The sequence below is a fragment of the Epinephelus moara genome, chromosome 18 (assembly GCF_006386435.1).
Source record: "Epinephelus moara isolate mb chromosome 18, YSFRI_EMoa_1.0, whole genome shotgun sequence".
Taxonomy (NCBI): Eukaryota; Metazoa; Chordata; class Actinopteri; order Perciformes; family Serranidae; genus Epinephelus; species Epinephelus moara.
Genome location: NC_065523.1, coordinates 4,462,588 through 4,484,395, shown reverse-complemented (window position 1 = coordinate 4,484,395; position 21,808 = coordinate 4,462,588). Strand labels below are relative to the sequence as shown.

Genomic DNA, 21,808 nt, shown 5'->3' with positions numbered 1-21,808 from the left:
GAACGGTCCCTAACTGCGGGGAGAACGGAGCAGGCTTCCCCGTAGGTCCGCCGCTTCCTCCACACTTTGACTTATTTTCACGCTGCCGACAGTGGGACTTATATTCATTGTGCCGACAGTGGCTTGGAAAACCGCCTATAACCGTGTCACACGGGGAAGAGGGAAGAGGGAAGAGGGAAGGTTGCTGGAGTTCCTCCAACATTTGCGGTTAGATTATCATATTTTTTATGTTCAATTACTGTCCATATCTTCCCGAAATCCTACATACTGGACCTTTAAAATGATGTTGATTTTTTTTTAGGTGGCTAAAATATGTTCTGTTGCTGCCCACCCTTTGCAGCAGTACATTGCTGAGCTTCCATGTCAGTACTTTTGCTGCTTCTCCAAACTGGATGCATGCTGACCAAAATTTACTGTATGTAATACACTGATAAGTACCTCATACAACCTCACTTCAAAAAAATCTGAACTATCCCTTAAAGTCCCTTGAAATAAACCACAGCATCAATAGCACAACTTAAAACCAATGGCTGTTTTTCAAGATTAACAAAATGTCCCCGGGGTGAAGTAAATCTTTCATGTATAGTTCAACTTTTATGAACTTCGACATCAATCTTTAAATTCAACTCTGATGAATTTTGACAGTACAGTGAGCTGGAGAGCCCAAAACTTTCATGTAAACAACACCATGCAACACTATGAATGCCTTCCAGGAGAGACTATCTGAAAATGTGCTCTGTTATCCCCATATTTCATATCTCGTCTCTATGACAGCCAGCTTTTCACTCCGCCTTCCAATCTGGCTGTTCAGAACAACTACAAAACACTTTTGATTTCTGAAGTGGTCAGACAACACATTCTTCTCCAGATATTTGTGCCCTTTGTACGTGTGTGTGTGTGTGTGTGTGTGTGTGTGTGTGTGTGTGCGTGTGTGTTTGTATGTGTGTGTGTTTATGTGTGTGTGTTTGTTTGTGTGTGTGTGGGTCTGTGTGTGTGTACAGTACAGTTTATGTTTTCTCCCCTTCTTTGTTTAGTGCTATTAAATGCTGTGAATAAGTATGTGAAGTGTGTATGTGTGTGTGCGTTTGTGTGTGTGTTTGTGTCTATGTGTGTGTGTCTACAGCCTGCTCTGCTGCAGTCAGAAAGAGGATAGCAATCACAAGGCACTAATGTTCCTTTAACACCCCCCCCACCCCACCCCCCACCCCCCACCCCCACCCAACACCACCACCCTTGTCCCTCTATTCTATCCTATCCTGTCTTTACCCTCTTTAATTTTCTTTTTACCTCCTAATCATTTTTTCCTTTCCACTTTTCTTTCATCTCATTTTTCTGGCATCTCCAAATCCTTTCACTTTGTCCTCCTCCGAGCTGCTCCTCACCACCTCCGGTCTTATCTCCCTTTTCCATTTTTATTGCTTTTATGCTCTCAACCTTACCTTCTCCGTTTCTCTGAATGGGTCCACCCCCTGCTTACTCCTCATACTTTCTCCTGACCATTAATCACTTCTTTCTTCATTTTCTCTCATTTTCATCTTTTCTGTCCTTTGCACATTTCCTCTCCTCATTTCTCCCCTCATCCTTTCTTCCCATCTCTGTTCCTCCTCTCCTGTTTGCTTTTGTTTTCTTTGTTTTCCCTTGTTTTGATATTGTTCTGTATCCCATCCTCTTTGTTTCTCCTCTCATCTTTTCCTCCTCTCCTCTCCTCTCCTCTCTCATTCTCTCTTCTTCATTTTCACTCATTTTGATATATTTTCTGTATCTCCTCCATGCTTCCTCTCCTCTTTCCCCCCTCCTATTCTGTCCTCTCCTCTCTCATCCTCTCCTTCCTCCATCCTCCTCATCTCCTTTCCTCTCTTATTCCTCCTCCCATCTCCTTTCTTCTCCCCTTTTTACGTCTCATCTTTTCTCCCCCATTTGTTTTTGTTTTCTTTGTTGTTTTCCCTCGTTTGGATGCATTTTTTGTATCTTCTCCTCATCATGTTTCCTCTCCTCTTTTCCACCACACTCTTCTTTCTTCTCGTCTTATCCTCATCTTCCATCTCCTTGTTTCTCCGCTTCTTTCCCCTTGTCTTTCTGTTTTTTATGTTCTCTTCATGCTTACTCTCTTCTATTCTTTATCTCCTTCTCACCAAAACTTTCCCTTCCTCTCTCTGCACCATTTCTCAATTTCCCTCCCTCTCTTATGTCACCTCCTCCCTACTACCCTTTCTACCATTTGTTTTCGTATACCTCCTGTTATACCCCCTCCATCTCTCCCTCCCCTTGTAGATTCCAAGCAGAATGGCGATGCGGCAGCTAATGCGGCCGCCCTTGCCAACGAGGACTGCCCCACCATCGACCAGGTCCTTGGGGATGAGCGCAGCCCAGCCACCGGGGGCCTGGGCTCCACCACCAGCCGCGAGCGCTACCCTCATGACAGGGCCTGCTTCCTGCTGAGTGCCGGGGAGTTCCAGCGCACGACAGATGGGAACGTTCGTAAAGGTAGGAGGGGGGAGGGGGGGAGGCGGAGGAGAGAACATGGGGAAGGAGCGGGGGGAGGGTGGTACCTGAGCGACAACAGTGGACTGTCGCTCGATGCATGGTCCTGATTGGTATGTGCTGTCAGTGTGTGTAGTGTGCAAAAACAATAACACACATGTAACGACCTAACGTGTTCCAAGCTCACACATATTCAATTACACACATGCATACATGTAGTGGACAAAATATTAGGAACACCTAACAATGTTAAGGTGTTCCCCCCTGCAACTATAGAATGTGTTACACACACAGACACACTGATACAGCGAGAGGTAGCTGCAATAGACGCACACACATCATACAGAAAACCTAAAAAATACACAGAAATAGAAGTACTCAAAATGCCTTCTTGCTAAAGTAAAACTAGATTCTGCAACACACACACACACACACACACGCACACTCCCCTGCATCATTTTGTGTGAGAGCTCAGCATCACCACAAGCTCTCTTCAGCTCTCTCCTATGACACAAATAATATCAGTTTAATCCAATGATTCTTTCCATTCACATCTTAAGAACTCCCCTTCATGCATTTCTCCTGCATCTGTACTGCAGAGTTCCTGCAGAGGCTGCTGCAGCACTGACATGTGCGCTGCTGTTGAAGTGACTGAATTTATTGTAACACAAAGCATTTATGACAGCTTTTTCATTGTCAATTGTGGTCAAATAATGCTTCATTCAGATTTTGCAGGGGATTCCTTAATGATGTGGGTCAGCAGTCACTCAGCAACACTACATGCAGTGTAACATTGGTCTTCTTTGTGTGCTGTATTCTATGTTAATCATAAATGATACAGTTCTTTGTGTTAAACTGTGTACACACCATTTCATTTCAAAACATTGCCCTTTATTGAGATTATAGTGTTACCTGTAATGATCAATAAAAAGAGTTTTTTTTTGTTTTTTTTACTGTCAATAAATTCCATGAAAAGACCACAGAAGACTAGCATCAGTTGTTCAAATGGCTTAAATCAATAAATAAAATTTGTGCTTTTTGACAAATTGTTGAGTTGAAGCTGATTCAGTTCTCCTGAACCATACCAACTCCCCAGTGGATCAGCAAACTTTCTGTTGCTGCCGTCTCTGGAGCTGCTCTCCTCTCCTCCCAGCTAAAGCAGGATTTATTATTCTGCGTCAAATCGAGACCGCACCTACCGCATGGGCTCTGTGTCCACGTAGTTCCTACACTGTACCCTATGCCTAAGCCTGACGTGCATCTCCACGTTGCAGCAACACACATCTCCTGTCTATGTTTGTAAGCCACTCCATAGGGATGCACGATGTTGGATCACCAAGTCTCTTTTGTAGTGGAATTAACATTATATTATGCATGCATACCCATGCTGTGATGGCCCAGCACCAGATGGAGACAAAAAATACAATACTTTTCAATGTGTATAATATTCATTCATTGTGAAAATAACAAAATGCATGTTGGCTGATTCTTAATAGTTCATTTTAAAGCCAGTATTGGCCGATACTGATGACGTGTCGATATTGTGCATCCCTACCACTCCATTCACATTATGTGTGTTAAATGAAGTGTTCTATTGGTATTGGTCTCACATAAAGGGTACTAGTATACATACCAGTGTCATGATTTTTTGAATGATACCCAGCCCACAAAAAATAGACCGTAAATATTTTAAATATCAGGTCATTAGACAAGAGTGAATACTGCATCTTCTGTATTACAAGAATATTTGTAGTAATATTTGTAGTAATCTACAAAAGTATCCTACATATTCATGGATTCAGGTACATTTTATCAACCTAATAAGGTTGGTCAAAACCTAGAATATGGCGGGACCGTGTATGAAATGTAATGTGTGATAGAGTCGTAATGAATGAACAGCAATCAATAAACAGTAAACAAAGGACCCCTGACAGGACTGTAAGCGCCTATTGATTTCAAAGGAGCAGTGGCCAATGGGGAAACAACAATGTTGCCATCATCATTCACTCTGACCAATGGTGTAACTTAAGCCCTATTCGGACGGGATTAGTTTTACATAGGTACGTGGGGTAAAGTAATAATTACCAGAGATTTTAGTCCCGTCCGAATGTGCCATGTCAGTAATCCTTACCGCACAATGTCAGTAAAGATTACCACGACTTTTACCTTCTGTAAAAGGGTCCCGGAAAATTACCCGTGCGAATTGGCCATTAATATTACCGACGTCCTGTGGTAAAGTGACATTACCCCACGTGCCCATGTAAAACTAATCCCGTCCGAATAGTGCTAAAATCACTCACTCACACCCAGACTTATATATAGGGAATAAATATTAGTTAGCACCAGCGCAAATGTATGGATTACTCCATGGATTACAATGTCAGTCTGTTGCCATCATCAGATCAAAATTTTTGATTTGTCAGATACTTTGGTTTATGACCAAATACCTGCAAAACTGACATTCCCATCAGCCTTAACTGTACTTTGTGTTTAGTGCTAATAAGTAATCTCACAAAGCAGTTACAATGGCTGTAGATTCTGTCTTGTTATAAAGGCTTAGCCTTTTCTCAAAACAACTGAATACCTATGTTTTTAGCAAACACAAACAGGAGGGAACTGTTGATATGGATTTGTTCACATCTGGTGCTCTTGTGAGTAATTGGGCCAGTAGAACTGTGTATGTGGGATTGACTCAAAATAAACTGCAGTGACATATTGCTTTGTGATAATGAAGTGTGGCTAATAGATGTGTTTTAATAGTGTTGGACAATACAGCTCCATGGACCAGAGCAATACTTATCAGGCTTTGGATACACACACAATACTTGTTAGTAGGATGCAGTTATTTACTCTGGTCTTTTCATGGGACTTGACAGACAGTAAGAAACATACAAATGATCTTCAGCCTCATAAGGTCCTAACATCATGACCTTACTCACACCATTACAATGTTACAAATGTAAGCCTGTTCCTGGATATCTTGTTTTGAAATGAAACTCTTCGTGTTTAAATGTGCAGTGTTTTAAATCTGATCTGGCAGAGCAGTCGGATCAGATGAGTGTCATTCTGTTCTCAGTCATCACCATGACTTCTTCAGTGTTCTGCTCGGTCTGTCTCTTTCTCAGTGTGTCACTCAGTCCACTGTTTTTTTTCTTACTTTTCCATGCTGCAATTCATTAACTCTTCATTCTTCCTTTCTCTCTCTTTCCTCCCCACCCCATATTCTGTCTCATTTCTGCTTTGACTTTCCACTTTTCCTTTGCTTTATTCTCCCTCTGCTTCTTCTTCTCACTCTGTTTTCCCCTCCTATTTCATCCTGATTTCCTCGCTTGCTGTTTACACTTTTCCCTCATCTTCATTCAATTTTCCTCTCCATGTTCCTGCTGTCATCTTGCCTCCTGCCACCTTGACCTGTTAACACTGAAATAATTTATTTTGTTTTCAAATATAAACCCCTGACCTTTTACCTTTAACACCTTATACACTCCTCTATACACTCCTGACATGCTATTTCCCCTGACTCACACACAACCACACTGCAAAATACACACCCACACACACAGATGGCTCAGAGTCCAGCAGTGTGACATCCTCCCTGGGAGAGGAGTGGTTCAAGCCAGAGGGGCCTTTACTACAGCAGGAGCTCAGTCTTAACTCCACCTCCTCCTGGATCAAACCATAGAAACACAGAGGTAACACTTCCACACAGTCTTTGAAGCAGTCAATAATACAACCTCAACTCACTGGGAAACATTCCCCAACTGACAAACTGAGCAAAGCAAAGATAAGATTGGTTCCAACTTGATAGGACTAGAATGGACTAGAAAATATACAAATAGATTAGACTAGACCAGAGTAGACTAGACTAAACTAAACTAGATTAGATTAGATTAGATTCAAACTAGACTAAAATAGGTTAAATTAAAGGGTAACTTTATGTGTCTAAGCGACTAATTGGACCAACAGTTTTTTAAATTGGTTCAGTATTGAGAGAGGCAGCTGCAGCTGCAGCCAGCAGCGGCAAAAGAGGCTGCAGTGTAATCCCTGCGGGCAATTAAACACTATCAGTTTACGTCTGCTAAAAGTGCTTGTTTTTGCCATTGACAGGTGCACATTGTTCTTCACATTACTCTAAGTGTGTAACAACATTATGGAAAGGATTCATGCAGAATTAGACCTTTATGTAAGAGTAAGATCTTCACACTCCACACTCCATTTAAATAAAATAATCATATTATTATTGTAAAACACGCTTTATTCAAAGTTGACAGAAGCAATAAAACATACAAAAGCTGCCTTGGTTTGTCTTTTCACTGTCCCAACCATCACCAACTGTGGTTTGGTTGAAATAAACCCTTAATTCACTCTGGTGTGAAAATATGCTGGCTCTATTCACACTTTTTATTTATGTTTATTTAAAGTGAGTCTGGTCTTTCTGGCTATGGCTATTTTGGGTCTGTTTCTGGTTAAACAAAAACAAAGAGGTATATCTCTGTAGGGATTTCCATAATGTTGTCAGACACTTATATGAACAATCTGAGCCAGTCAGTGGCAAAAACGAGCAGTTTTAGTGGATGTAAACTGATGGTGCTCAATTGCCTGCAGGGATTACATTGCAGCCACTGGCTGGTCTCGCTCAATACTGGCTCAATTTCAAAAATATTTTTTTCTCATTAGTTACTTGGAAACAAAAACATGGGAAAATAGGGTCCATTTGTTTAGATCAGACTGCAATAAATAGGTGAAATCCAACTAAATAACATTAGATAAGAATAGATCAGACAAGACCAGAATAGAAAAGATAGAACTAGGAATAGAGCATACAGCACATGTACAGAATATGACGTGACAGTAAAGTGGAGAAAAGTACAGGACAGATACCAAAAAAGCTGAGAAGAAAAGAGTTAGGACTCCAGAAACAACATCAAGTTCAGGTCAGACAATATGAAGCCTCACAACAGACAAAACACACACACAAGCACACACTTACAGACCTTGTATATCGCTACAACTTACAACTTACACACACACACACACACACACACACACACACACAAAGGTTGAATGTATAAAGGTGCATGCAGGTTGCTTGTTACTGTAAAGCTTGTAAGTGTGGTTCAGCATAATACGGTGAGTTGGAGTGGTGTGTAGGTTGGGGGGGGCATATGCATGGTGTGTGTGTGTGTGTGTGTGTGTGTGTGTGTGTTGTCTATACACTGCAAAAAGACTTGAACTAACCTTTACTGTAACTTGTCCATTTTGTTTGATTCACAAAGGATTTCTTTCATGAATGAAGCAAAAGCTAGTTAAGAGCAAAACACATACTACAATACATCCCTTGGCACAGATTAATGAATTAGGCCTACATATATCTCTATACAGATATAGTATATAAACTTATTTTATATATATTTGTGCTTGAATTTTGTGTGCAGTCGGAATGTCAAAAATGATTTTTTGCAAGAACATACGTTTTTTTGTAAGAAAACGATCATCACCTTTTTATCACTATTATCAAATATTAAATATTTAGAAAGATTTATAAAACTATGCATGTTTATAACCAAATGTGTATAAAACCTCCTACAGACTGTGAGATTTTAGCAATCGTATGAGTTTAGTGCAAGGTACACTGTGTGACATGGATCTAATAAACATCAGGTTTAGTGTATGCAGACTGTGAGATGACAGCGCCTACTGAATTGCAGGCTACGGCGTAAGATGCAATAGCTTCCCATACTGAGTGTGCAAGGATGCTCCAGGGGTTATTACTTCTCCAACTGTGATGCACAACATAGAGGGTCTCATTATTAAATAATAAATAAGTGTGTGTGTGTGTGTGTGTGTGTGTGTGTGTATGTGTGTGTGTGTGTGTGTGTGTGTGTGTTTCCTACCTGGTAGGTTGCTCACCTAGCAGCTACAACTCCACCACTATTTCCTTCCATGCTTTGTCCTTCTTTGTGTGATCATGGTAAAAGTGGAAGGATACATCATGCAGGCAAGGCTTCTGTTGCCACAACTCCACAAGGTTTTCCTCTTTGCTGGAATCCCACCTTTTTCTTTTAGCTTGTTTTGCCTCCATGGCGAGCTGCTATCTGTCTGTTTGTTTGGGTTTAGTGCCAGTGCATCATTTCATGCTGCATTTCTATTGGTTGGTTAGTACATGTAGGTCGTAACAGCAGTCGCACAGTAAGATGGTCATCCCAAATTTCAGACACTGTCAGAATTTTATCCCAGGCTGTCTTTGATCACAAGACTGTGGCAACGGCCATCCTTGAACCTCTCTCACTTTCTGCAATGTAGGACCATCGTTTTAGAACCATGACCAAAAATATCGCCACATTACTTTCAAATTGGTCACCTTTTATCTGGGACAGCTCAAAATCGCACAGTGTTTATCGGGCTTAAACTAGTGTGTTCCAGTAGAAATGACAAAAAACTAAAGACCACTTTGCGATGGAATCAGTCCAGCCACAGTACACCAATGCATGACTTAAAACAAATGTGGAGGGGACGCTGCTGCTTCTCTACTTCCTACCTCCCTAATTTCGGCTCCATTGCTCGTACCACACCCATCTACGAGCTTGGCACTCTTGACTGCATCTTACACAATTGCAATGCTGTTGAGTTGACCGATTTTTTTCTCCCGTTAAAGGGTTTTTTGGGGAGTTTTTCCTTATCCACTGCGAGGGTCCAAAGAACAGAGGGATGTCATATGCTGTAAAGCCCTGTGAGGCAAATTGTGATTTGTGATATTGGGCTTTATAAATAAAATTGATTGATTGATTACTTTTATTCCACAGGTAAGAAACAATAAATTGTGAGCTAATTTAGAATAATTTATGCAACAGGAATGTCATAGGCTTATGCTAGCAATGTTAACTCGTTGTATATGTGAGGAAATGTATCTAGTATATGACAAAATGGCTTAGAAACCCCACCTCCAACTAGCGTTTTGGAGGTGTAATTGCAGAGCGACGCAGACACACCACCACACAAGTAGCCTATAATTGTTATAACGGTTTAGGCCTAGACTGCGGCGTAGGCTATGCCTAGAGTCTACATACAACTATATATCTGCCTTTACTTCCCTGGTGCTAATCCGATCCCAATCCTGATGTTCCTGACAGTTATATGATTGGTGACACAACAGTTGATCACAAATACATACTTAAATTATACGTTTTGCTAAAGCTGTAGCACACTAAAACCCTCTGTCAGGTTGAGCGAGCTTGCCAGCCAACTAGAGAGCGCACACAACAGGGAATTGAGAAAAGGCAAATTAGTAAAACTGAGGAAAGGGGTTACTGTGTCCTTATCTGGATGTGGGTAATAGCAAGCATGCAAATAAATTTATAAGCACAGAAGGAAGGTTTTTCTTGTGTGATGATTTCACTGTTATGTGCTTGCAAAAAATTTTATTTCTGTGTTCATGACCATTGGCATGCTCAAAAATGTAAATAAAATGAAAGAGTACTCATTACACATTATATTCTGTGTGAGGACACAATATATTGTGATTGCGGAAGTTACTTTTTTTGATTGATTAAACTCACTTATCACACAAGAAATGAATTATAAATATTGTTAGCTGACATAATAGCCAAATCAGTGCAAGAGGAATCAGCACTAACAGTTTATACACACACATCCTCGTACTACTTAACCAACTGTACACACTGTGTGGGTCTGCAAGCATGACTGTGTGACTAAATACATGCCTCTATGTACTGTTTATTAGCCTGTGTGTGTGTGTGTGTGTGTGTGTGTGTGTGTGTGTGTGTGTGTGTGTGTGTGTGTGTGTGCGTGCGCGTGCGCGTGCGCGTTTGTGTGAAAAATATATGCCTTCCCTCTGCACACCTACAGTATGTTGTAACCACTAGGGAGAGCAGGTCATGGGGTTAGAGTGGGTGTTAAGGTTAAAGTTCACAGAGCGAGTCCACGTGTGAAGCGTGCTGTTGCTGTTGTTGTTATTTTGTTGTTGTGTTACTGTTTCCTTCCCCAGGTTGTGTCAGGTCATGCGTTTGTACGTTGGCTCTTGTTGGTCTGTGTTACACTATCCATCTGTCTGTCTGTCTGTTTCTCTATTTTTTTCTTTGTTTGTTTCTGTCTATATGTCCGTCCTTTTCTCTGTGTGTCTGTATTCCGTGTGTAGCTGTCTTCCCCTCCTCCTGCTCCTCCTCTTCCTCCTCCTTTTCCTCCTCTCACCCGGTCTCTTCTCACTCTGGTACTTACAGATAGGGGGCGTCACATTTCCCCCACCCGAAAGCACCTTGGCTCTAAAGTCAGTCTGGTTCCAAATGGACCAGGGAGGTCTTATTCCCAGACTGTTTTTGGGGAGAGGGTGCCTGGTTTTTCCATTCTTCGCCTTATATCGGGACAGAACTTGATGATACAACACTTTGGTTTGCACACTCTACAGTGTGTTTAGGATTTATTGTCCTTTTGAGATTAATCAAATATTGTATTATTGGGAATCAAAACCTAATTTTTTGAACCAAAATAATTTTTTTTTATTTTCATCGGTTTACTTATTTTTTTGTAAAAAAAAAATAACAAAAGTATAAAAATCTAAATAAAAAGAAATGGATAGATGGGGAATTAGTTGAACATGTTTTGGGATGGGTGCCAGAGTGAAAGCGGCTGCTGTGTACCGGTTGGCTCTTTGCCCGGCCAGGCCAGTGAGAGCTGGTTGCTGATTTGTTGGTTGGTCGGTTTCCTCTGTCCTCTTCTCTGGAACTGAGCTCAGGTCAGTTTTTACAGCTCAGCCAACAGAGAGCACCATTTGGTTTTACAGACTCAGCTGTAACCATTTCATTAGGGCTTGCGCTGATTGAATCTGTCAGGGAACAATTTTGTATAACTGATTAACAAATAAGCCTTTAAAAAGTTCCCATTGCATTTCAAATGAGAACACTGTCTTTTGTAAGCTGAGTCCTGTCTAACTCTCTGTCAGGCTGGGCTGCAACACTGAATGCTGTAGTGCTTCTAGGTCTACGTTAGCTAACAAGACAGCTAATGTTAGCATATCAAGTACAAAAACACATAAAATCTATCAGATTTTTTGAAAGAACAGCAGATAGATGAGCAGAAAGAAAGAAAGACAGACAAAACTCTAATCCCTAAAAGACACATACATTCAGGTAAGTACAAGAACAACTTTGAAGGGCTGTGGTGGCAAGCATAGTGGTGGCACTGTTTGCTGTGCTGTGATGGCCTCTTACTGTACCCTTTTCCCGCTGCACTCTAAAAGCTTCAGCTTCAGCTGACTACCTCTGGGAAAAATTTCATTGTGACTGGTCAGGTTTCTTGGCAAGATAAATCAAACACACCTCAAGAATTTACAATCACACACATTTCAAAATGGTCGCTAGGCTTTTGCTTTACAAGTGCCACCAGGGCTCTCTTCCAGTCCGTCTACAACCCTCCTCTTTCCTTCCTCCCTTCCTCTTGCTGACATTATCACAGATCATGCTGTACTTGGGATTAATTACACATCTTAATGTCACTGCTGTCACTGTAACCCAACTCGAACAGATCTATAGTAGCAGTGGGCGGGAAGAACGAAAGACTTGAGCATTTTGGAGGCATTCTGAAAGGAAAGCATCGCATTGTAACGCTCTTTGGCTTAATTTCCTTCGTGTGCTTTTCTCCTGGCTCTCGTTCCTTTGTATGAACAAGCAGTAGGGCAGGGGCGCAAGCTACTTCTTCTGGTTCAAAAAGGCTGAAACAAGAAAGATTAAACTGATAGCACTATAACAAAAATCTCTATTTATGCAAAACTCTTAAGCATCCACCTTTGCTTCGCCCCCGCCAAAGGGATTCCTGTGGTTTGTAGCTTGGTCATGGTTTTATTTTATGAAATGCAATGCTTTGACCTTTTGGTGATTCTGGCTCAAGGGCACAAGTCACAGGAGGTCAAACAATTAGAGGGCCTTTCTTGCACTTTACAGTTTGTCAAATTATCTGTCCCTTTGAGACTGAGGCCATCTATCTAGCTATCTATCTATCTATCTATCTATCTATCCTCATACTACAGTTCGTATGAGATCTTACGAAGATGCTCACACAATGGCTTGTATTATATCTAACAAATTACCGACAAATGTTACATTACATACTTGAGGTAAAGTTCTGTACTTTAGTTCAGAAGTTCTGTAGTTCTGTATATTAGGTTTAGGCAAGTAAAGTTACTTTGGTTATGTTTAGGAAAAGAAACACGGTGACAACATACCTAAAAAGATAAAATAAAAGACTCAAAGTTAACTTTCGCATGGTTCCAAACACCAGTCTCTTGGGGAAAGGTCCTGTGTTGGAAAGTCTGGTGTTTTGTGACCCATTCACTACCCCAACCTGCCTCCTTACCCGGACTACTTCCTTCTTCACTTCTGTCAGCACATTGGAAATGTGATTTCAGCCTTTCCAGTTATGTGAGTTATACATGAAATACTGCATCATGATGACATTGGATACAAGTTTAGGTGATTACTTTTTGTAGGTATACGCATGAACAGAGTATCTATCTATCTATAGATATCCTCATACAACGGCTTGTGTGATAGCTTACAAAAATGCATAGGCCTATGTAATGGTTTGTATAATATCTAACATATTCACACCCCACGAATGATATTATGGACCTAATGTAAAGTTATGTGGGTTAGTCATACATGCTATGGACCGTTTCATTGCTATCCTGTTGCTAGGGCAACAACTTTGGTCCTTGTTTACTTCCTGTGAGCTTCTGCATTAACATACATTCAAACAGGAAATACAAAGGGACCCATTTAGAATGTTTATGTTGTCCAATTTGTAACGGTCTATATCGTAGGCAACTGGACTTGCTTGCGTTGCAAGTCCAGTTGCCTACGATATAGCACTTATGATTACCATGACCTGGATAACTGAGAATCTTCACCGACAAGTTACGTTGGTTAGGTTTAGGAAAAGAAACATGGTGATGACGTACATTAAAAAGAGTCAAAGTTTACTTGGTTTCACAGAGGAAATTCCTGTATTTTGTGACCCATCTGCCACTCCAACTTGCCTCCTTACATGGACTACTTTCTTCTTTAGTCCCACCAGTGCATTGGTCACATGATCGCAGCCTTCTGGTTTACATGGGATTACTGGCTCATGATTATGAGGGATATATATGAATTGTTGTGCATTGCTTTTCGTAGGTATACATGCGAACAGTGCATGAGGACAGCCTGATCTATCTATCTATCTATCTATCTATCTATCTATCTATCTATCTATCTATCTATCTATCTATCTGTTAGTGTTGGAAATGTGCTGATGTGTTTTAAATTATTTTTTCACCTCATTGATATAGTTAACTGTTTTTTTTTTAATTAATATGCTATTTTGGGTCTTTTATGTTTGTATGTCATGTTTCTTTTATCAGTCCTTAAAATTCTGTCTTGCTTTCCCATCCTTTGATCGTTACCCCACCATCCCTCCACTCTCCCTTTTTCTTCTCACTTTCTCCTTATCTCCCCTCTGTTGCTACGGAAACAGTGGACTGGGGGATTCTAGGACTTGGTGCAGCAAAGCATTTTGGGTCAAGGCTTGGTGTTTGATTTCTTTATTGATTCATATTGATACAGTGGGCTGCATTTTACTAACCATGCAGTGAAGCCAAGAGAAACAAATGGTGAGACAAATTAAACCTTTTGTGAGGTAAATGATGCCAGCGTACAATGTACAAGGACATTATCTCACCCAAAAACAGAAAAGTGCCAAACAACAATTTATGGATACAAGGAAAAACAAGTGATTATGTGAGTACTCATACTTGGAAAGCCAAGCCTAAGCGTAAGAACTATCGGTAATATATGAGAACTTGTTTGATGAAGTAACCACATAAACAGTAAATCAGTAACCTCAACTCATGTTTGTGGTCTGTTATTTCTCAATTATTAAAGACTGGCAAGCCCTTTTTGCTTGTAATTTGGCATGTATCTACACTGAACAAAAATATAAACGCAACACTTTTGTTTTTGCTCCCATTTTTCATGAGCTGAACTCAAAGATCTTAAACATTTTCTATACACACAAAAGACCATTTCCTCACAAATATTGTTAACAAATCTGTCTAAATCTATGTTAGTGAACACTTCTCCTTTGCCGAGATAATCCATCCCACCTCACAGGTGTGGCTCATCAAGATGCTGATTAGACAGCATGAATATTGCACAGGTGTGCCTTAGGCTGGCCACAATAAAAGGCCACTCTGAAATGTGCAGTTTTATCACACCGCACAATGCCACAGATGTCGCAAGTTTTGAGGGAGCGTGCAATTGGCATGCTGACTGCAGGAATGTCCACCAGAGCTGTTGCCCGTGAATTGAATGTTCATTTCTCTACCATAAGCCGTCTCCAAAGGCGTTTCAGACAATTTGGCAGTACATCCAACCGGCCTCACAACCGCAGACCACGTGTAACCACACCAGCCCAGGACCTCCACATCCAGCATGTTCACCTCCAAGATCGTCTGAGACCAGCCACCCGGACAGCTGCTGCAACAATCGGTTTGCATAACCAAAGAATTTCTGCACAAACTGTCAGAAACCGTCTCAGGGAAGCTCATCTGCATGCTCGTCGTCCTCATCGGGGTCTCGACCTGACTGCAGTTCGTCGTCGTAACCGACTTGAGTGGGCAAATGCTCACATTCGATGGCGTCTGGCACGTTGGAGAGGTGTTCTCTTCACGGATGAATCCCGGTTTTCACTGTTCAGGGCAGATGGCAGACAGCGTGTGTGGCGTCGTGTGGGTGAGCGGTTTGCTGATGTCAACGTTGTGGATCGAGTGGCCCATGGTGGCGGTGGGGTTATGGTATGGGCAGGCGTATGTTATGGACAACGAACACAGGTGCATTTTATTGATGGCATTTTGAATGCACAGAGATACCGTGACGAGATCCTGAGGCCCATTGTTGTGCCATTCATCCACGACCATCACCTCATGTTGCAGCATGATAATGCACGGCCCCATGTTGCAAGGATCTGTACACAATTCCTGGAAGCTGAAAACATCCCAGTTCTTGCATGGCCAGCATACTCACCGGACATGTCACCCATTGAGCATGTTTGGGATGCTCTGGATCGGCGTATACGACAGCGTGTTCCAGTTCCTGCCAATATCCAGCAACTTCGCACAGCCATTGAAGAGGAGTGGACCAACATTCCACAGGCCACAATCAACAACCTGATCAACTCTATGCGAAGGAGATGTGTTGCACTGCGTGAGGCAAATGGTGGTCACACCAGATACTGACTGGTTTTCTGACCCCCCCAGACCCCCCCAATAAAGCAAAACTGCACATTTCAGAGTGGCCTTTTATTGTGGCCAGCCTAAGGCACACCTGTGCAATATTCATGCTGTCTAATCAGCATCTTGATATGCCACACCTGTGAGGTGGGATAGATTATCTTGGCGGTGAAGTGCTCACTAACACAGATTTAGACAGATTTGTGAACAATATTTGTGAGGAAATGGTCTTTTGTGTGTATAGAAAATGTTTAAGATCTTTGAGTTCAGCTCATGAAAAATGGGAGCAAAAACAAAAGTGTTGCGTTTATATTTTTGTTCAGTGTAAATAAATCATTATGCAGAAAAGTAACTTTTGCATTACCTTGGGCAAACTTGGTCTTCTGTCAAGTTTTTTACTAATATATTTTTAAATCAGAATATTTCTGGAAGTGTACTCAAGCACTCTCACTCATTTATTGAAGCCCCTTCCATACATGTGCATTACCAACCTGAAATGATATATAGACATTACTTGAATATGTGAGATTGCAAATGTCCGAATCAGTTGGATCGGACATTGAAGAGACTTTATCCTGCCAGCTACTTAGTACAAAGTCCAGTAATGTCCAATTGAGCCCATGTTTGAATAGAGCAGTTAATTGTCCTGAGAACTCACAGAGAACAGGGGAGCATGTTGATGATGTTTCTATCATGAGGTTAATGCAAAACCAGAAGAAAAAGACAACTGAGGGTGAAGAGGAAGGGTCATGTATTATTGAAATTGTTAATTTTATCTGCCACTACAGTGCCCACCCTAGGGATCCACTGATATGATACCAAAACACTGGACAAAGGAAAACTGCATTATGATATGATAATTGAAACCTACAAAAAACAAAGACAACTGACTTGTTTTCCTTGTATACGCAGATTGTCTTAGTTTCTATGGTCATAAAAGCACATAGTGAATAACAGAGGAAATACAGTGAGCAACACACCAAACTGCACATAGATTACGGCAGGAACACGTATTCTTCCCATCAGTTTATCAGTATAGACAAATTGACAACAGAGCCATTATTGCAGTGGCATATTGACACGGAACACAATTTCACTGACTGCTCAGAATGGACATTTGGACTGATGAAAGAAAGTAACTGTACGTTCAAACCAGAAGCTTCCAAAGAGGCAAAGTCTGTCGCGGACACCCAAGAAGCACGACTGTCAAAAATATTTGTGGCAGCTTTGGTTGCTCTTGTTGCTCATCATGAGAATCAGTGAACCTTCGATCGTTTGTCAGGGTGTCTGCCTCATTAGATGCCGTTTGTGCTCATTGTTTGTACACCAATGCATCCGTTATGTTCTGAGTTCTCTTTGTTACCTTTGTACATAGTTCCATAGTTTGACAGTGCCCATATTGCCTTATTGTTGTTGTTGTTGTTGTTGTTTTCCAATTGTGTTTTCATCCCTAATTAATGTTCATTCCTTCATTCAATCGCGTGTTCAATGTGTGTGTGTGTGTGTATGTGTGTGTGTGTGTGTGTGTGTGTGTGTGTGTGTGTGTGTGTGTGTGTGTTATTGTTCAGGGGTTTTTTTAAATTAAAATGCGTAATATAGCCAACAATATTATAGACCAAAAGTTAATCTAATTTATTATTGTAGAATGTATTTAGCAAATCACCACTTTCAACTGGAGACACAGCAGCAGCAGTGCAGCAGCAAAAAAAAAAAAAAAAGGCATTATAAAAAGCCGACAAATAGTGTCAATTAATTGGCATGACACATTGGAGAGGTTGTCAGTCCTATTCTATAGTCTGTGATATTTTTTTTATTTTATCATAATTTCTCGAAAAATTACTCAAAAACGCATTTTTTGTGTGCTTCTGAGCACACGGGCAGCATAAACAATGAAGTTACATATGACGGTCTGGCAGACCATTGCGGCGCTTGGAGGGGCGCTGTAATCCTGGCGGTCCTAGTGTTAAAGGAGCTGCAAAGCGGACTACTGGCTTGAAGGCAGCGTAGTTGCTGCTTGCTGTTGGCCAGTCAAAAAGCTCATAGTTGGCCTACAGAAAGTTATGTTTGGTCAATGAAAACAGAAAACGTATGTCATCCTATTCAAACCAAGCAAGGAAGACTTGCATGCTACATCGCAACATCAGCCTGCAATTCTCTCCTCTATTATTAACATTACACACTTTAAAACTCACCAGACCTACCAACTACCTCTGCGACGCGGCCCCAAGCCTCATTCTTTTTATTTTGGTCTCTGTAACCGAACAGCAACACATTATAAAAGGACTGAGTGGGCGCGAACGCAAGTAATAAACTTCTCGATATCCATTGTCGGAACAAGTGTGCTGTAGGAACCAAAGTTACATGGCTTGTTCTCTGGGACCCGCTTCATCGAAGCACGTCAGCATTCCAATTGGTTGCCGCCAAACCACGTCAGAGCTCATTACCATGAAGTTAAACGAGTTTTAACTCCCCTCTGGACCCGCTCCGGTCGCTTTGGTCGCCCAAGACGCGCAGCTGATGACCAGGTCGCCCAAGTTGCCAAGTCGCCGGGCTCTCATTGAAAATGAATGACTACCGCCGCTTTGGAAGCTCTGGTCGCTGTTGGTGTGAACGTACAGTAAGGGTTGGGGTGGTGGATGGGCACTGAACTTTTCTGACTTTCATGCAGGACACTAGGGCCTTGTCCACACCACATCTACATTGGAATATTTGAAAATGTAGATTTTTGTTTGTTTTAGCTTTTTGTCTTCATGCAAACTGAGTTTTAGATCACTGAAAACAAATCTTTTGTAAAACTCCTATCACATTTGGTGATCTTTGAGAGTCCCTTTTTTTTTTCTTCCCCGGTTTGTGGCACCCCTAGTGGATCACGCCCCTAGCATTCGCCTATACTGGCTGGCACCCACTCCATCGCAGGGTCAAGATTTTCAGAAACCATTTTCAGTGTTGATGTGTAGACAGGGACAGTTTTTTGGTTTGAGAGGTCAGAGTGTGCAACATTAACTCTATTTGTGAGGCATCATATTTCATGCAATGGCAGACGTGGCAAATTTGTACTCACTGTATCCTTCTTAACTGGCCTTTTTACGTTTACATATAAATGTACAGTTAGTCTTCCACTATATTTAGGAACGCCGCCTTCAGAATGCACTACAAAGGTCATTGCTCCAGTTAGCCTTCCAGTTAAACATTTTTTGGCTTCTCATTGGCTGACATCTTCTTCTTTGTGTGGCTTTAGGGTTATGGTTATCGCAGCCTGTTGGTTTAGCATGCATGTTGATGGCACCTTAATTGTTTTGCGTTATCATTTGGACAGGGATTTTTTGTAACAGTGCCTGTGTGGAAAGGATTTGTTTATTAGAACAAAGGAAGGAATAACCTAATTTTCAAAAATACCTGTGTCCATGTGCGCTAGGAGTTTGCACCCAGTCATATCTCCAATTTCTCCCCATGGCTCTACTCAATTTGACTCACTCTTTTTTGGTTTTACATTAGCAAATGTTGTTTATAGAACCTGGTACGTTGTTTGGTACCACCTCAGTCAAGGTTCTAAACTGAGTGAAGGCCAAAGCTCACCGGCGCTGTGCGACGCGCGTCAAAACAGCCGCCCCCATTATTTTCTATTTACAAACCCACACCAGCGGCGGCTCGACACATGTCGACGTGCCGCGCCGCAGCACTTTACACTATTGTCCTGTTTTTCTAGCATCGCCGCCCTTGAAAAAGCGCTATTTTGTACTTCCCAGCTCTCACGGACTGGAGTATACAATAGAAATCCGGTTGACGCCCGGCAGCTCAACGCTTTTTGTGTGTGTTGGGGGCGGCACTTGACTCGCGTCAATGACGCCGCCGTCATATGACGCCGCCGGTGTGTTTTGGCCTTTAGAAGGTGGAGTTCATTACTGTCGACTACTGATTGTCAGAGAAAATAATCACAAGAATCTTAACTTGCCCAACACAGCACATCCTGCACAAACCCGACATTTTTAAATAGCCAAGCTACCATTAGAATATTTTAAAATGGCAGCATACAAACTACGGCAGACACTATGTACACTTTGCCAAACAATTGATAAAGTGCAGACAGTCCTCTGTTTGGTTGTCGCTGAAAGGATTCAGTGAGTGTGGCATTAAAGAAAAGACAGTTGAGAGTCCGGCCTGCATTAAGGGGTACTATCTGCAGTGGAAAACGGAATACAAAAAAATAACCTTGTATAAAAAGAGTCAAGCCGAACTATGCAGTAAAAATGCAGCAACAGATCTGCATTTGCTTTAGTCCTGAGCTTTTTTGAGAATTTTAAAAACATTGCGACTGGCAGCAAAAAAAAATTATGGAATGTGATCTGGGTATTTGCAGAATCCTCTGATAACAACACTATTATCTGGAATTACAGTGCAGCCATTCAGAAAAGGTCTAAACCCTTTGTCTTCAGACATGGTCAGAGTGATGCTTTTAGTTACTTTACTGTCCTGCTGTTCCAAGAAAGCATCCCACCACAACTCTGTCTTTCTGTGACTCTGCAACTTGTTAACGCTTCTCACTGCAAAATAGGATAAATGATCAGAGTGCCCTGCCCGCTAGAATGCAAAGAGGAGAACACTGCCTGCTCCCTATCTGAAAAGGAAAAAAAAACCTGCAGAGAGGTAGCTCTGGAGTGAACGTTGGTGCAGTGCCAATAGTGCCTCCAAAGGCCAAGACTGCACATTGCTTCCTCCTCCTGACTGCATTAGTTTCAAAGGCAACAGACACACTCTGCATTATTATACTGTACACGTCTATCTCCCCTCTTACTGGTAAACCTAATCAGTGAGTGGGTGGAGGTCGAATAGAAGAATGAAATGTTGCATTAATCACCCTTTTTCTTTGTATTCCGTGCTCTCTTTGACTGCTGTCCTGTCTCCCCTTGTTTTTTCCCACCATAATTCTCTTTCTCTGTCTTTTTCTCCCAGTCCTCTTCCTCCTTGTTCTCAGCAGATAAAGTATTGATTCTCTTCATTGACAGACAGACACCACTGGCCTAAACTGACTGTTGAGTCTTACTTAGAAGCTCACTGATGTAAGGAGATACGCTGCATCATAACAGAGTGGAGATCCCCCGTCTTCTTCACCCCCTCTACCACCTACATGCAATTTCATACCACCTTAAATGCACTCTCCTCTCAGCAGATTTCATTCTTTTTATCTCTCATTCACACGCAGTCTATTTTCTCTTAGTTTCCTTTTCCCCAACCAGTGATCGATGGCCTTTAGGCTAGTATTTAATCATTATTGGTAGTGAGAATCCCCAAAGGCCTATTGGATTACACTCACATTATTTTACTTCCTGAGTGCTACTACAACAGTTGAGCCACAGTGGTGTCAGGAGAAGAATCATGTTGAACAAGGAAAGTGTAAATTATTGATTATGTTGATTATGGTTATAGACCGGAAATTGTGAATTTAAAATTCTATAAGTAAAGATGTACATTTTTTAGTGGTAACCATTTAATTGTCCTCAAGAATTTCATGATTCTAGTCCATTATTTAAGTAAGCACTGTTATTGTTCAGGGTAAAGCAGGATTTATACTACAAATGTGACATGCTAACATTATTAGCACATGCCTATGGCACTTTACATTAGCCTAGCAATGAGCAGAGATTTCCTCTGCTCATATGAAGCCAGTATAAATCCCTGAAAGATCAATCACACGCAAGACTTAAAATGCTATTTTGCGGAGGCATAATTGTCTTCACCATTTATTATTTCTTATTTGTGAAATTAAAGTAAATAAAGGTTCATTTCCTCTCAGGGAAATGGTTTCAGCTTACAAAAATAGGAGGTCTGCAGTGTTTCCCACAGGATTTTGGGAAACTAGGGGGGGGGGGGGTTGTATACAAAATGTACAGAAAGGTAAAATCATCAAGTTTTGAAAAAGTATTGCAATTTAATTTTGTCTTTAATGTTATTAAATCTTATATTATCTTTGTAATATGATTATCTTATATAATGTTATTACTATCCTAAAACATTCTCCAGGTCCTCTGAAACTCTGCAGGACTTATTTCCACC

At 41.3% G+C, this 21,808-nt stretch overlaps 1 protein-coding gene across 4 annotated transcripts in view; it reads left to right on the top strand.

The window, feature by feature from the left end:
* The window catches only part of LOC126404988 (potassium voltage-gated channel subfamily C member 1-like), a 170,455-nt gene that overhangs the window by 101,485 nt on the left and 47,162 nt on the right, over positions 1-21,808 (top strand). For all 4 annotated transcript variants that reach the window (XR_007571542.1, XR_007571541.1, XM_050068470.1 and 1 more), the window contains exon 4: positions 2,272-2,484. Coding sequence is in view for 2 of the 4 variants with exons in the window: in XM_050068470.1 (XP_049924427.1) it covers positions 2,272-2,484 (213 nt within the window). In the remaining 2 variants the exon portion in view is untranslated. The remainder of the gene's footprint in view (positions 1-2,271; positions 2,485-21,808) is intronic.